This window comes from Channa argus, chromosome 8 (assembly GCF_033026475.1).
Source record: "Channa argus isolate prfri chromosome 8, Channa argus male v1.0, whole genome shotgun sequence".
Classification (NCBI taxonomy): Eukaryota; Metazoa; Chordata; class Actinopteri; order Anabantiformes; family Channidae; genus Channa; species Channa argus.
In genome coordinates, this window is record NC_090204.1 from 7,681,124 (window position 1) to 7,693,509 (window position 12,386).

At 37.5% G+C, this 12,386-nt stretch overlaps 2 protein-coding genes across 4 annotated transcripts; one reads left to right on the forward strand and one right to left on the reverse strand.

The window, feature by feature from the left end:
* Positions 1 to 8: 8 nt before the first annotated feature.
* micos13 (mitochondrial contact site and cristae organizing system subunit 13) lies at positions 9 to 3,065 on the reverse strand. Its single transcript, XM_067512333.1, has 4 exons — positions 2,899 to 3,065; positions 1,665 to 1,821; positions 612 to 669; positions 9 to 407 (listed from the first exon to the last, which is right to left on the reverse strand). The coding sequence occupies exons 1-4, from the start codon at positions 2,925 to 2,927 to the stop codon at positions 310 to 312; spliced, it is 342 nt and encodes a 113-aa protein (XP_067368434.1). The 5' UTR covers positions 2,928 to 3,065; the 3' UTR covers positions 9 to 309.
* Positions 3,066 to 3,083: 18 nt separating this feature from the next.
* Positions 3,084 to 8,052, forward strand: hsd11b1la (hydroxysteroid (11-beta) dehydrogenase 1-like a). Of its 3 annotated transcripts, none has more exons than XM_067512326.1 (6): positions 3,084 to 3,182; positions 5,118 to 5,248; positions 5,517 to 5,720; positions 5,803 to 5,896; positions 6,768 to 6,933; positions 7,041 to 8,052. In XM_067512326.1, the coding sequence occupies exons 2-6, from the start codon at positions 5,177 to 5,179 to the stop codon at positions 7,222 to 7,224; spliced, it is 720 nt and encodes a 239-aa protein (XP_067368427.1). In that variant the 5' UTR covers positions 3,084 to 3,182; positions 5,118 to 5,176; the 3' UTR covers positions 7,225 to 8,052. The 3 variants fall into 3 exon arrangements, with proteins under 3 accessions (XP_067368427.1, XP_067368425.1, XP_067368428.1); XM_067512324.1 differs by lacking the exon at positions 3,084 to 3,182 and adding an exon at positions 3,843 to 4,101; XM_067512327.1 differs by lacking the exon at positions 3,084 to 3,182 and adding an exon at positions 3,848 to 4,101 and having other exon boundaries at positions 5,107 to 5,248.
* The last annotated feature ends 4,334 nt before the right edge of the window (positions 8,053 to 12,386 follow it).

Sequence of the window (12,386 nt, forward strand, 5' to 3'; positions counted from 1 at the left end):
AGACTGCACATGTTTTAAGCTTGATGTATTATTTAGTCAAAATGTGTAATTGCATATATACAACTGATATTCTTTTCATAACATTATTATAATAAGTGGAGAGCAAGGGGGGAGCAAATTCTTGTATGTATCACAACCAATGTGCACTATCCTTCAGAAACCAACAATACTGCAGATTTTAAGGTAGCAATTTTGTTTCATGTTACTCCTTTCTTGTGAAGTGCTATGGCTTTTGAAGAAGTCATTTCATTTCACAAGTGCAAAAGTCAAATAGGTCGATAAATATTAGCCTGCCCAGCAAGTTCCTGTTTACTTGGTGAGTTCTTTCATGTACTGAAAGCCCTGATTTGTGTATTCAGTTGCTTTTGTTGGAGCCTCTGAAAGAGCTGAAATTGTCCACCGTACTCCTGCAATAACACACACACATCAATGGTTTAGCTCTTAGACATACATACAAAATATATACAAGGTCTTAAATAACAGAGTACTACCAATCTTATATTTTAATAATTTCTTATTAGTGATGCTTAAATTAAATTACTGCCCCAGTTAAATGCTAACAAAAAAAGAAGTGTGTGTTGGGGGGATTAAGCCTCTTATTCAGTTCTTACCAGAATTCCAGGTCTGAACTGGGGAGAATTCAATCTTAGGTATGGTTGGAAGCTGAGCCTGAAGAGAGGTAGATTATTAGTTTGAAACACCACAGTACAATGCTTTCTAGGTGTGTAATTATATTCACAGTAAATCTGAAACACCATGAATCAGTTTAAAAAAAAAGAATCTGAATAATGTATGAAAGACATAATTTTGGCGGATCCCTATAAACTGAAAATGTTGCTCAACATCATTCAATGTTATAGCCCTTTATATTACTACTACTGGTAAGGACGGAGAGATCGCAGTTATAACATTATACACTAGGTGGGATGCTTTGTAGGAAAAAAAAAACATACTGAAACTTGAGTACCCTAATATCTCTACTGTGGTAATTTCAGATAATACATGACACAGCAATAAAGATCTAGAGGACAAAGCTGCATACTTTTTGTAAAAGGTGTTCTTCATACACAGTGGCCAGTTTAGAAGTTATCAGCTAAAAACTCTGGGCGGCCCTGCGACCACAAAGTTAATTAAAAAATTGAAAAAGATACGTATTAGCTAATTTTCCGGCACTAGTTGACTCTGGTTCATGAATCATCATGACACCAACAACTGTGCAGGTGTTTTTAGAGACCTGGTAAAAATGGGCAATAAAAGGTGTTCGATACAGCTTTGATGCATGATGTCTTATGAAGCTACTAAAGTAATGTAGTTTTGTTTCAATATAATGTCATCTAAAACAATACCAGCATAACATTAGAAATAAACATACAGTTGAAGTGAAACCTTCTTAAATGGGAAGTAATAACCTGGCTGTTTATAGTTAGTTTACTAGTCATTTACATTGTTTTGGAAAAAGTTGAAGTGTTTATTAAGGGATTATGGAGACAGAAGGTGGCTAATGAAGGTACATGGCACTGACACATCTTTCTACTGTAGGGAGTAAGGATTCAAGACTGTCTGACATATTGTCATTCTTTGGGTTTTATTTAGATACCATATGGCTGTGATCCAGGGCCTTTAATATCTTTGTGTTTAAGCAGTAACAGTAGATGGACTTGTACCTCCAGGCCAAAGTACTTTGTCCATTCCTCTATAGCAGGGGGTATTGCAACCTTGGCCTTTTCAAGAGCTTCTGTGCCCTGTTCACTGCTTCCAAACAATCCAGAGTCACAGGCAATGTAGAGAGCTCCTCCTGCAATGGTCAACTTGGTGGCCAGTCTGGAAATTAAAACGAAAGGGAGACTGGTTATTAGCCATAAATACCCAGCTGTAAAATTTATTAGTATCAGTACTATTAGTACTGATACTAATACTAGTACTATATTAGTACACCCCTTAAACGTGCCCCATTATGCTAAAGAGTAACAGTAAACTTGTAGTATGTTCGTTAAGATATCCGAATGTTATTCGAAGATAGAATCATGTCAGCTGGACTTTTTTCTTCTTGTTTAAAAACATTTTGCTACTTATGCAAGCAGCCTCTTCAGGCTGAATAAAGTGGCTAAGCAACCCAGTTATATCCTCCAGAGTAGGCCTTTGTTTCACCCTGGACTGAACAGGCTCGTTAAGGTAAGAACAGGGTGGAGATGTAAAGTTAACACCACCAAGATGTAACGATTACGACCCTAACCCCCTAAGGTGCGCCCTCTTGGTGGGTGTGTAAAAGTGGTCTTAATTTTCCTATGGATGGATGAAAAGGCAGTATGAAAAATGGGAGACGGGTTATCTCTGAGGCCTCCTCCTCCTCCACGTGAACATAAATGGGTTCACATACTCCTCGCTAATACCATCTGTCTTCCCTGTCCAAAATGTGTAGATTGTCATCTTCAAACGACCTTCAGGTGTAGGTACACTGCTGATTCTGGCCCTTCAGTGTTGATTCTCCTGTGCTGAGCCATCCTCTTGTGTAGAGGCTGTTTGGTTTCGCCAATGTCGAGCCCTGAGCACTCTGCACTGCACTGCACTGGATACATTACGTTGCTCTTCTTGTGTTTAGTTGTTTGGTCTTTAGGGTGGACAAATCTTTGTCTCCGTGTATCGGTGAGTAAAGTGGTAGATTTAACGCTAACAACCCATAAAACGTTAGCCTAATCAAAGATACCGAAGAAAAATCCCCGTCCAAATACAATAGTTATAAGCAGTATAAATAATATATGCTAATAATATGCCAAAGTGGCTATAGAAGACAGCCGTAACTTAGCGTCTGTTAGCTACCACAGTAAAGAGCTAGCCCTTAGCTACAACAGCAATAACTTTAAACACAATTAAGGTATGAGTACAATTATAAATACTAACTTTACTACAGGCAGAATTCTTGCCGCCATGCTCCACAACCGTGTATTTCCCTTTATGCACGAGTATTTTAACTAGGGCACACAAAGAAACGGCAGGAATGAAGGCTGTAGTTATATAGTTAGCTGCACTGAAGGACGACCCTGCACACGGAAGTTGTCGTGTCAATAAAGTTTCGTCAAAAGCCTGTGAGATTTTTTTTTTACATCCGCAGATTTTTTTAACACAACCCAAGCCGTGTGCTGACACCTGGAAGGAGTTTTATACATGGACCTGACCTGATATAGGTAAATTAAACGAATAATGTAATTTAATTGAATGGAATGAATTTTGAGTAAAATAAATATTTAACGATACGGTGTTGTGGAAAGCTGTTATCAATTAGCAGCAACGTGAAGTCGTTTAATATATGTTTATAGTTATATATTTTATAGGTATGCCTGTATCAATCTCATACCAGAACTACAAACTAAAAGTTAGGCATTAGAGTCATTTTAAATCATTAAATTTTTAGATGGGATTTTATTTAAAGGGACATTGTTTTTCCACAAGCACACACCGTACATCAAAAGTCAGTCCAGGGAACAACAGCAATCCAGCAAGTTCATTATTGGGCAGATCTCTCTCTATCTTTCTCGTTCTCTTTGATAAGTACAAATTATTAAATCAACCTTTCTGATAATTGAACAGAAATCACACCCCCGGCACGGACCGGACTAGTTTTGAAGTGCACCTTTTTCAAAATAAATTCAATCCTATTTTAATTGACTCGTAAGTCGTCGAATTGATTAGGCTTCTATGTCTTTATTGAAATTTTCACGTTTGAAATATAAAAGGTATTTTTAACTTGATTTCAATCATAATGCCTTTCTATCGGAGCGCTTTCTAACTTATCGATCGTAAACCGGAAGTTTCTCTTGGACTACACAGTAATAACTACAGAAATAGGATGAGGGGCAGTGTTACAAGTGTAGGGGTAGGGTTTACGTTACACGAATAGGATTTGTTGAAACAAAAAACTTGATTTACCAGTTCTCTCTCAAATGCGTTTCTCGAAATCGAAACTGTAGAGGAGTGGGCCAAAACACCTCGCCTTAAGAGCTTAGCGATAAGTTTACAAAATGAGAGCTTTCTCAAAAATCCTATTAGTCAGTTTATTTGTTGCCTATCTATCTAACAAATGGACTGCACCCACGTTTGATGCAGGTAAGAGAAACTTTTCGATCAAAGTAATTGTGCTTTATGTGACTGACGTACAGACAATGTGGAATTGTCGTACTTTATTAAAATAGATTTAATGCTAAGCCTTTCAGACCACAAATTACCAACTCAGTCCAGTTTCCAACTTTATGAAAACTAAAATCATGTACTTTTACAAACTATCCAAGATCTGTATTGCACTAAACTATTGCCAAGATTGTGTAATAATGCATTTGTGAAACGTAAATGTATATGTATTTTTCTCTTGGCACTTTACAATATATTTGTGTAATGCAAATTCCATGGTCCCCTGAAGAAATTTAGGAAAGGAAACACAAACTGGGCAAGTAATTAGTTGTAATCTGACATGCATTCTTCTCGTGACTGAGTCCCACCAGAGAAAGTGCCTAGTATTTCTCCATGTTTTTCAGTCACAGTGTTGAATTTCCACAAGTATTAAAATGATATGGTTTGACTTAATTGGTCAATAGTATTATACGCAGAGCTGTTAATATTTGCATCCATCATTACAACTACACATACAACAGGTTAATAAATGTAGGCTAAATTGCACTATGACAGATATGACTTAATGTGCTGACATGTAAGATAACAGAAAGAATTGTTATCTTATGGAAAATGACCGTGAGCAGAGAGTTAAAGTACAAAATAGAGACCAATGATCTAAGCATTTCACAGACACAGAAATGTGCTACTTTTAGTTAATAAATAAACATAGTGTATTGTGGCTATGTGTACCAGCTCTGCCAAGGATCAGAGGTTGAGCTTGGGCGTCTAAATGCCCTTTCATCTGAATTAACCTATTGAGGACTTTGATTCTTTTATCTTTTTTATGGTATAGGCCCACATGCTGAATAATTCTTGCTAAAAATGTGGCTCATAAATCCAGTGGGATAACATTCAATTTTAAAAATATTGTGGTATATGTGTTTATACCATTACATTTATATATGCCTTTGTATCTGTTTATGTGACAAATTAAAACTACAGATTTGTTACAGAATCTCTCAGAGGTGCCAGGGTGTTGGTGACTGGGGCCAGTACAGGCATTGGTGAGCAAATGGCTTATCATTATGCCCGTTTTGGAGCTCAGATAGTTATTACAGCAAGGAGAGAGAAAGTGTTGCAGCAGGTCAGTGAACTTCATATTATGTCTAAAAAATTACTACAAAATGTATGCATCAGACATTCTTTTCTCTGTTCTGTCACTGGTTGAGGAGTTCTGTTTTGATTAGGTAGTAGTCATAGAAATCTTGTAGTTTAGAACGCAGTTTAAGATTAATAAACGTTTAAAAAGGTTTTCCAGTTTTTCCTTTTGAAGGAGCAGGATAAAGTCACAGGTGTTCTATTCTGCATCAGATTATTTAATCCATTGCGTCTTATCTTTGTTTATACTGTAGGTGGCAGAGAAGTGCCTGAGTTTTGGAGCCCAGAAAGCTCTTTACATATCAGCAGACATGGCCAATGAGTCAGACCCTGACAAAGTGGTAGATTTTGCTCTAGAAAAATTTGGGGGACTAGATTATCTGGTTCTCAACCACATTGGCCCTACACCCTACAGCATGTGGGAGGGAGATGTAGAACACACCAGGTGGCTAATGAAGGTATTGTAACGCTTTGATTGTCTATCAGCATGGATAAGAAGGTCAATGCACTGATGCCTGTATATCTATGTGCTTTTCAAAGGTCAACTTTTTCAGCTATGTTCAGATGGCTTGGAGAGCTTTGAATGCCCTTGAGCAAAGCAAAGGGTCACTGGTGGTTGTTTCATCGCTGTTAGGTTGGTTTGTCATAGTATTCAAATGCACATGAGCACACAGTTCAAACCGGCATTTGTGATGATGTGGGGGTCCATTAATACACACAGTACGGATCACTTGCACATCTATAACACAGGTTTTGGAGTAACAGATGCTGCCTTCCAGATGAAATCTTTTTCTGGGAAGGCCTGTTTATGTCAGCAACAAAATACCAAAACACATTCTGTAGATACTACAATAGTATAATAGAGTCAGTAGTAAAAGAATCAAGTGATAAACACAACTGCCTGCAGTCCAGTGATGAGTAAAAAAATATGACAAATATTTCTGAGCAGCAAACATCTTAAACAAATCAAGAATATGGAAAAATTGCACCAAAACTGAAGTAATAGATGTGCTCACTTCACAAATACTTATGTTATTAACAGAAAATGAGATGCAACATAGTGGTAAATATGACTCTGTCACTAATTTTGAGGCATGTTGCTGGCATATTGAGATATATGTTCTCAATTAAAAATGAGAAAAAATATCTCAAATTCCATTTTCTACTACTTAAAATTAAAGGCAGGTTTCAAATTGTTTGCAAATCATTTTATTGATATTTTACATAGCAAACTGTTTCTGGAAATAGGGTTTATATTTTTTATATTGTATTTTCCCAAATAATAAAAGTATTTGATCAGTTTTACTAAGGTTTTATTAGCTATTTCATGGCCTAGAATGCACCACAGACTTTAATCACAGTACTGACCTTACATGAGTTTAATCCTAAAGAGTAATTTCAAGTCCCTTGTATGTATGTACACACTAGTTAAGATAATGTTTCTGAACATAAATATTTCATGTGCAGCCCAAAAAAGCCACAACAGAGTCTAAATTGTTTCACAGGTAAAATTTCCACTCCCTTTGCGGCACCTTATACCTCAACAAAATTTGCCTTGAATGGTTTCTTTGGGACCCTTCAGCATGAGCTATCTATGAAGAAGAGCAATGTGTCTATCTCTATATGTACACTGGGGCTCATTGATACCGACTCAGCTATGGAGAAAGTCAGGTCAGTCGAGTCTACTGACTGCAAAAAGTGCATAAATGTTTTGACATCATTAACAGTATTTGTGTAGATTGCTATCCACAGTGGTTAAGTATATTTTTTTATTCTAGGGGAATTATTGATGCACCAGCTTACCCTGCCACGGAAGCAGCCTTGAACATTATTAGTACAGGAGCTACAAGGCAGCCGGAGCTGTTCTACCCTTGGTTCACTTACATTGTTAATCTAATTAAAGACTGGTTCCCTAGCATCACAAACTATGTAATCCAGAACTCCTTCAAGTATATTCCCTGAAAAATCTGTAGTATTATTACACATTTATCAATTCATTCAGGGTTCGTACAGGTGCTTAAAATCCTTGAAAATGCTTGAATTTTAATGTTGTGTTTTCAAAGCCTGAAATGTGCTTAAATTTGGAATAAGTGCTTGAAAATGCTTGAAACAGTGACTGTATGTCTTTCACAATAAATAGCAGTGTGACTGAGTAGTTAGTTTGCTTAATAGCTGGAGAAATAAACTAATCTAAATTAAAAAATGTTACACCTTAGTCTGTTTATGTGTGACCCCACCCCGCCCCCAACTCACTGACTCGGACATGACTGCGGCAACATGTCGGGAGGTTGTTGCTTTAATTAGCGCTGGCTTGAAAAAAACAAAAAATACAAAACAAGAATAAAAATAGGACCAAATCCAGGTGAAGCCTTCTGCAGAATAGACCTACAGCTTTTACATATATATATATATATATATATATATATATATATATATAGTTTATAGCATAATGCATTTTTTAAATATGATTTTAAAAGTTATAATCATTTTCATTATTTATCAATTTGTTTAAATATCTAATTTACCACAGCTGTAAAGTACTGGAAAAGCTTGAAAACTGACCTTGAAAATGCTTGAAAAGTGTTTAAATTCGATGTTTTAAAAGGTGTATGAACCCTCTTTAATAAATAGACATAATTGGGTCAAAGCTTTAACATATTGTATTGAAATGCGATTAGACTGAATTGTGATGACATCTGTATATTCTACTGTTTGTACAATATACATGTGTATATTCTACTTAAATCCTTTGTCATGGCTCTTACCTTGACTAATAAAAGTTTGAAGAGACACCTAGCAAACTTTATTGAAAAAAACAAAAAAGAAGGAAATATTTACAGAAACAAGTCATGAGGTGTGTAAATCAATAAGATCAGTAAATGTGTGAGTGGCTGCATGATTTGGTGTAGTAGTTGTGTGGGACAAAGCAAATGGAAAGGGAATAATGTGATAATAGCAGTGTGATAATAGTAGCAGATCTTTGATGGTTGCTCCGAATGACGGCCCACCCACTACCTGCACGGCGAAACAAAAACACATATCCGCTAACAGACCAGAAGCCATTACACCTTCATAATATTGTTCACCTACACTTTTTATCTTCACCTTAACTTTCTAACAGTTGGAAAACTGATGCTGATTCTTCTTCCCTCATCTTGCTTTTAAGAGAAGACCACTTACTGTATAAAAGTCCACAGAAATTGTATGTTTTTATTTATTTTACCTCAGAGAGATTTAAAAAGAAGTTTAGTCAAATACAGCCTGTGCAGTTCACCTACTAGTGCCCTGCATGTGGAAGTTCAGAAAAATCTCACCTTTTTACTACTAAGAGGACAGTGCATGGGGTTGTACACAGTGGGATGCTGCCTGAAAAGGAAATTGCTGAATTATTGCTAAAATCTTTATCGATAGTGGATAGTGGAGAGGTGACACAAATGACATGAAACACAGAACTCAACCAGGGAGTGTTGTCAGACTGTGTATGAAGTCCATTTTATTCTATTTTAATCTGTCTGTTTTATTGAGGGCTAAAATATACATTTAATAACAATTATTGACAACAATTTCATTTATTTGACTCGCTACTGACTCGAAACTACTTTAAATGTCCACTTGAGGGCACTAGTACCAAAGCTGTACAGTTAGATTATCCTATCCTCTTTCCACAGGAACCAGTTTATTTTTCTAGTTCAGAAAAAAAGAAAAGTGCAGAGCATTGTGTATCTGATAGTTTGAAAAAGTCCTAAAATGCTAAAATCTGCTTGAAAACACAAAATCACTCAGGTTCTGTTTATTCACATCAACTCATATGCGTTTCTTAAATCTCCATCACATATGAATCAGCACCCTCCTTCTTCCCACCTTCACTGTTCTTCACCCCTGGATTCCTCCCCATATTCATTCTTTTCTGTTTCATTTACTTTCGTCTTTGCAAAGCCGACCACAGTAGGCGTAGCAGACTTCCTACTGAGCAGGACTTTCTCAGTGGGTTCCTTTGTGTCTTTGTTCATCATCCCCAAAAGCACCACAGGCTTCTCGTGAAGCTGTTGGCTCAATCCATACTGGTGGATCTTTTCTTTATTGTAATACAGCCTATAGGCTGTATCCTTCCTGTTAAGTGGTTTTCTACTGTATAACCTGAGTGAGTTGTTAGTGCCAAAAAGGGAAGAAAACAAAGTCTTCCTAAAACTTACATTGTAGTTTGAAAAACCGAGAAACAAAAAGCATTTTCTCTTGGCTGCATGCAAATAACAATTTATATCCACAAATCTGAAATGTAAAGATTGTAACATGGGGGGGCGGCTGTAGCTCAGTTGGTAAAGGCAGTCATCCACAGACCATAGGCCCAGTGGCTCGATCCCTAGTCCCAGATATATGTCGAAGTGTCTCTGGGCAAGACGCTGAACCCCTAACAGCCCCTTCCCATCCCCAGCTGTGCAGTGCTGGTCCAAGCCCAGTATAAATTGGGGAGGGTTGCGTCAGGAAGGGCATCCGGCATAAAAACTGCCAAATCAACGTGCAGACAGTGACCTGCTGTGGCGACCCTGAACTCACGGGATAAGCCGAAAGGACAAAAAAAAAAAAAAGATTTTAACATGGGAGCTACACAGTTCTCTTGCAATTTGCCATTTTGTTATGGTTTATCAATTTGTGATAGATGACTAATGACTAATAGGTAGAAGTCATTGGGCTACATGTACTCTTTGTCCTTATCTCGACATTTGATGATTTGAGAGGATTGTAGAGATGGTATAATCTCCCTGCAGATGCTATGGAAAGTAAAAAAAAACTCTCATTGCTCTCACTCCTGGCATTTCTGTCCCTCTCTCTCACACACACACACAAACATGGTGGGGCCTCCTGGAGAGGGGAGCCGGGATGGCCTAAGAGACCACCAGAAACACCTGCAACAGATTAGTGTTCCTAATTCTAGATAATAAATCCTCTCACCCTTCTCTAGCATCTCCATCTCCACCAAGCTTAGCTCTTATTGGCTGATGAATATCCACCCACAACATGGACTAGCGCTCGCAGAAAATGTAGTATATATGTTGAAAACTTCACACCACATACATGATAAATATCATATTACTTCAGCAACGCAGTGTTTTCCCCACAGATAAGATGGAGCTCTATATCATGATCAAACATTTACAGTGTGACTACAAACAAGTCCAAGACCGAGGCTGAGGTGGACGGCCTTACTCACTACACATAAAACTTGAAAGGTGGCAGACCGTTCGGCTATTTGGACTGACAGAGGTTTTTAATAGAGGTTGAATTCTTCTTTAATAACCGTGATAAAACCTGTTTAATCTCCAGGTTGAAAAAAAGATAATCTGCCTGTGTGCTGTAGTGCTAAGATGAAATGACATGTAAAATAAGTCTATAAAAATTTTCTGCATAGCTTAATACAGTATGTCCTCAGTTTTATTTTGCCCACTAAGTTTGCTGACGCACCAGAAATGTAAATCTCAGGTCATAAATAGTCACTTATCCGTGGAACTAGTACTGTGCACCTCAGCCATCATGGATGCCAATTTATGGATCTTCCTTGCCCTGCTTCTTTGAGCACAAAGGACACTGCTCCACCAATCTCTGTCCAGCTTTGTTCATCAGTTACACTGAGCAATACATAGAGAATGGCCTTGGTGAAGACACATGTCAAGCATGTTCACTAGCTTGCATGTGTGTGTATCTGTGTGTGTGTGGCATTTATCATTCACTGGCTAGAGAGAGTGTGGCCAGCTTTTATGAAAAAATGGCAACACAGAACCCTCCTGTCCATGAGAAGAGAAAGGCTGTTCTAGTCCACCCTTTTAATAGGATGTCTGTTTGGATTGATTTGTCTGAAAAAGTCGAAAAGAAAGTAAACACAAAATATAAAACAACAACTACATTGTTTTCACACATAATTAATTCAGCGTCCAACTTTCTACAGAAATGTTTGACCAAAACATACAAGCAAATCAATATTCTAACCATAACCAGTTCTTCCAAGATTTTACTGACCCTTTTTTGAAATATGGCAGTCTGAAATGCCCAATTTCGCAACAGCTTTTTCAAAAAAACAACCTGTGATGCATGTTGTGATATTTTTATGATGCAAGGTTGCACCAAATTCATGGGGGATTAGGTTAATTAATTTTTGTGATGGCGATATTGCAATATTCCTGGAGGGGCTGCTTAATGATGGCAAACTACTGTATAAAGTGATTAAGGTAGAAAATATTTAAATGATCAAAAAGTCACAGTCCAAATTACTAAAGGATTAAACAGCCACATGAGGCCAGTCAGTTTCCATTTTCAAAAAACAAATTGCCAGAGGTGAACAGTACAAAGAAAACAGTCAAACAACGTAGAGAAGGCTTGGTGGGAGGTAATTTTCTACAAATTTCTTATGCAGATATTGAAATGAATGCATTATGTGGTATAAAGAAATGTGAATTATTTTAATGTTGCAGTACTTGAATTGCAGCATTACACCATATATAATGATGTGGAATATGTCATGGTACGGACAACTCACAGTTAGCACATAAATGTTCACATTTATAGTAAATGCAAAGCAGCTAAGGGTTGGGGTGAAAAGTCAGCAGATAGGGAGATTGGGAAAGCAAGAGCTCAAGGCAAACAAGACAAAATGGGAACAAACAAAAGAAAAATCCAGAGATCAGGCACGATACAACTAAATGGCAGAATGGACAATCTGGCACAGGAAAAGTGGAAGCAGACATCTATAGGGAACAAATGAGCAGGTGGGGATGCGACGGGGTGGTGGGAATTAATACCACAGGTAGTGGAATGGCAGCATAACTGAGTGAATATGGATGAACTGTGACAGGAAAACAAGCATTTGAACATACTATTATGATGCCCATAGTCCTTGCTCTTTTTTGAATTGTCACTGGTACAAATCATATATAAAATCAGAGTGTCTTTGAAATCAGCCTCTGATATTTGTAACTGTGTGACGTAATTAATTTAAAAAAACAACGGTAAACTTCCTAATATCCTGCTGTGCAAAATCTCATAAGTTTTCTCAAAACACTAAGCTATGCCAACAGAAGCACAGAGTGAGCTGGAGAAATGGGGTGGGGTTGGGGGCGTAGGAGGAAGCGTCA

Bases quoted from the DNA above. Each gene is read 5' to 3' on its own strand.
- micos13 (XM_067512333.1), bottom strand. From the start codon at position 2,927: ATGGCGGCAAGAATTCTGCCTGTAGTAAA. The intron at 1,822-2,898 runs GTTAGTATTTAT...TTTAATTTCCAG, and splicing joins AGAATTCTGCCTGTAGTAAA to ACTGGCCACCAAGTTGACCA. The intron at 408-611 runs GTAAGAACTGAA...GTGTTATTGCAG, and splicing joins AGTTCAGACCTGGAATTCTG to GAGTACGGTGGACAATTTCA.
- hsd11b1la (XM_067512324.1), top strand. From the start codon at position 4,017: ATGAGAGCTTTCTCAAAAATCCTATTAGTCAGTTTATTTGTTGCCTAT. The intron at 5,249-5,516 runs GTCAGTGAACTT...TTTATACTGTAG, and splicing joins GAGAGAAAGTGTTGCAGCAG to GTGGCAGAGAAGTGCCTGAG. The intron at 5,721-5,802 runs GTATTGTAACGC...TGCTTTTCAAAG, and splicing joins ACACCAGGTGGCTAATGAAG to GTCAACTTTTTCAGCTATGT.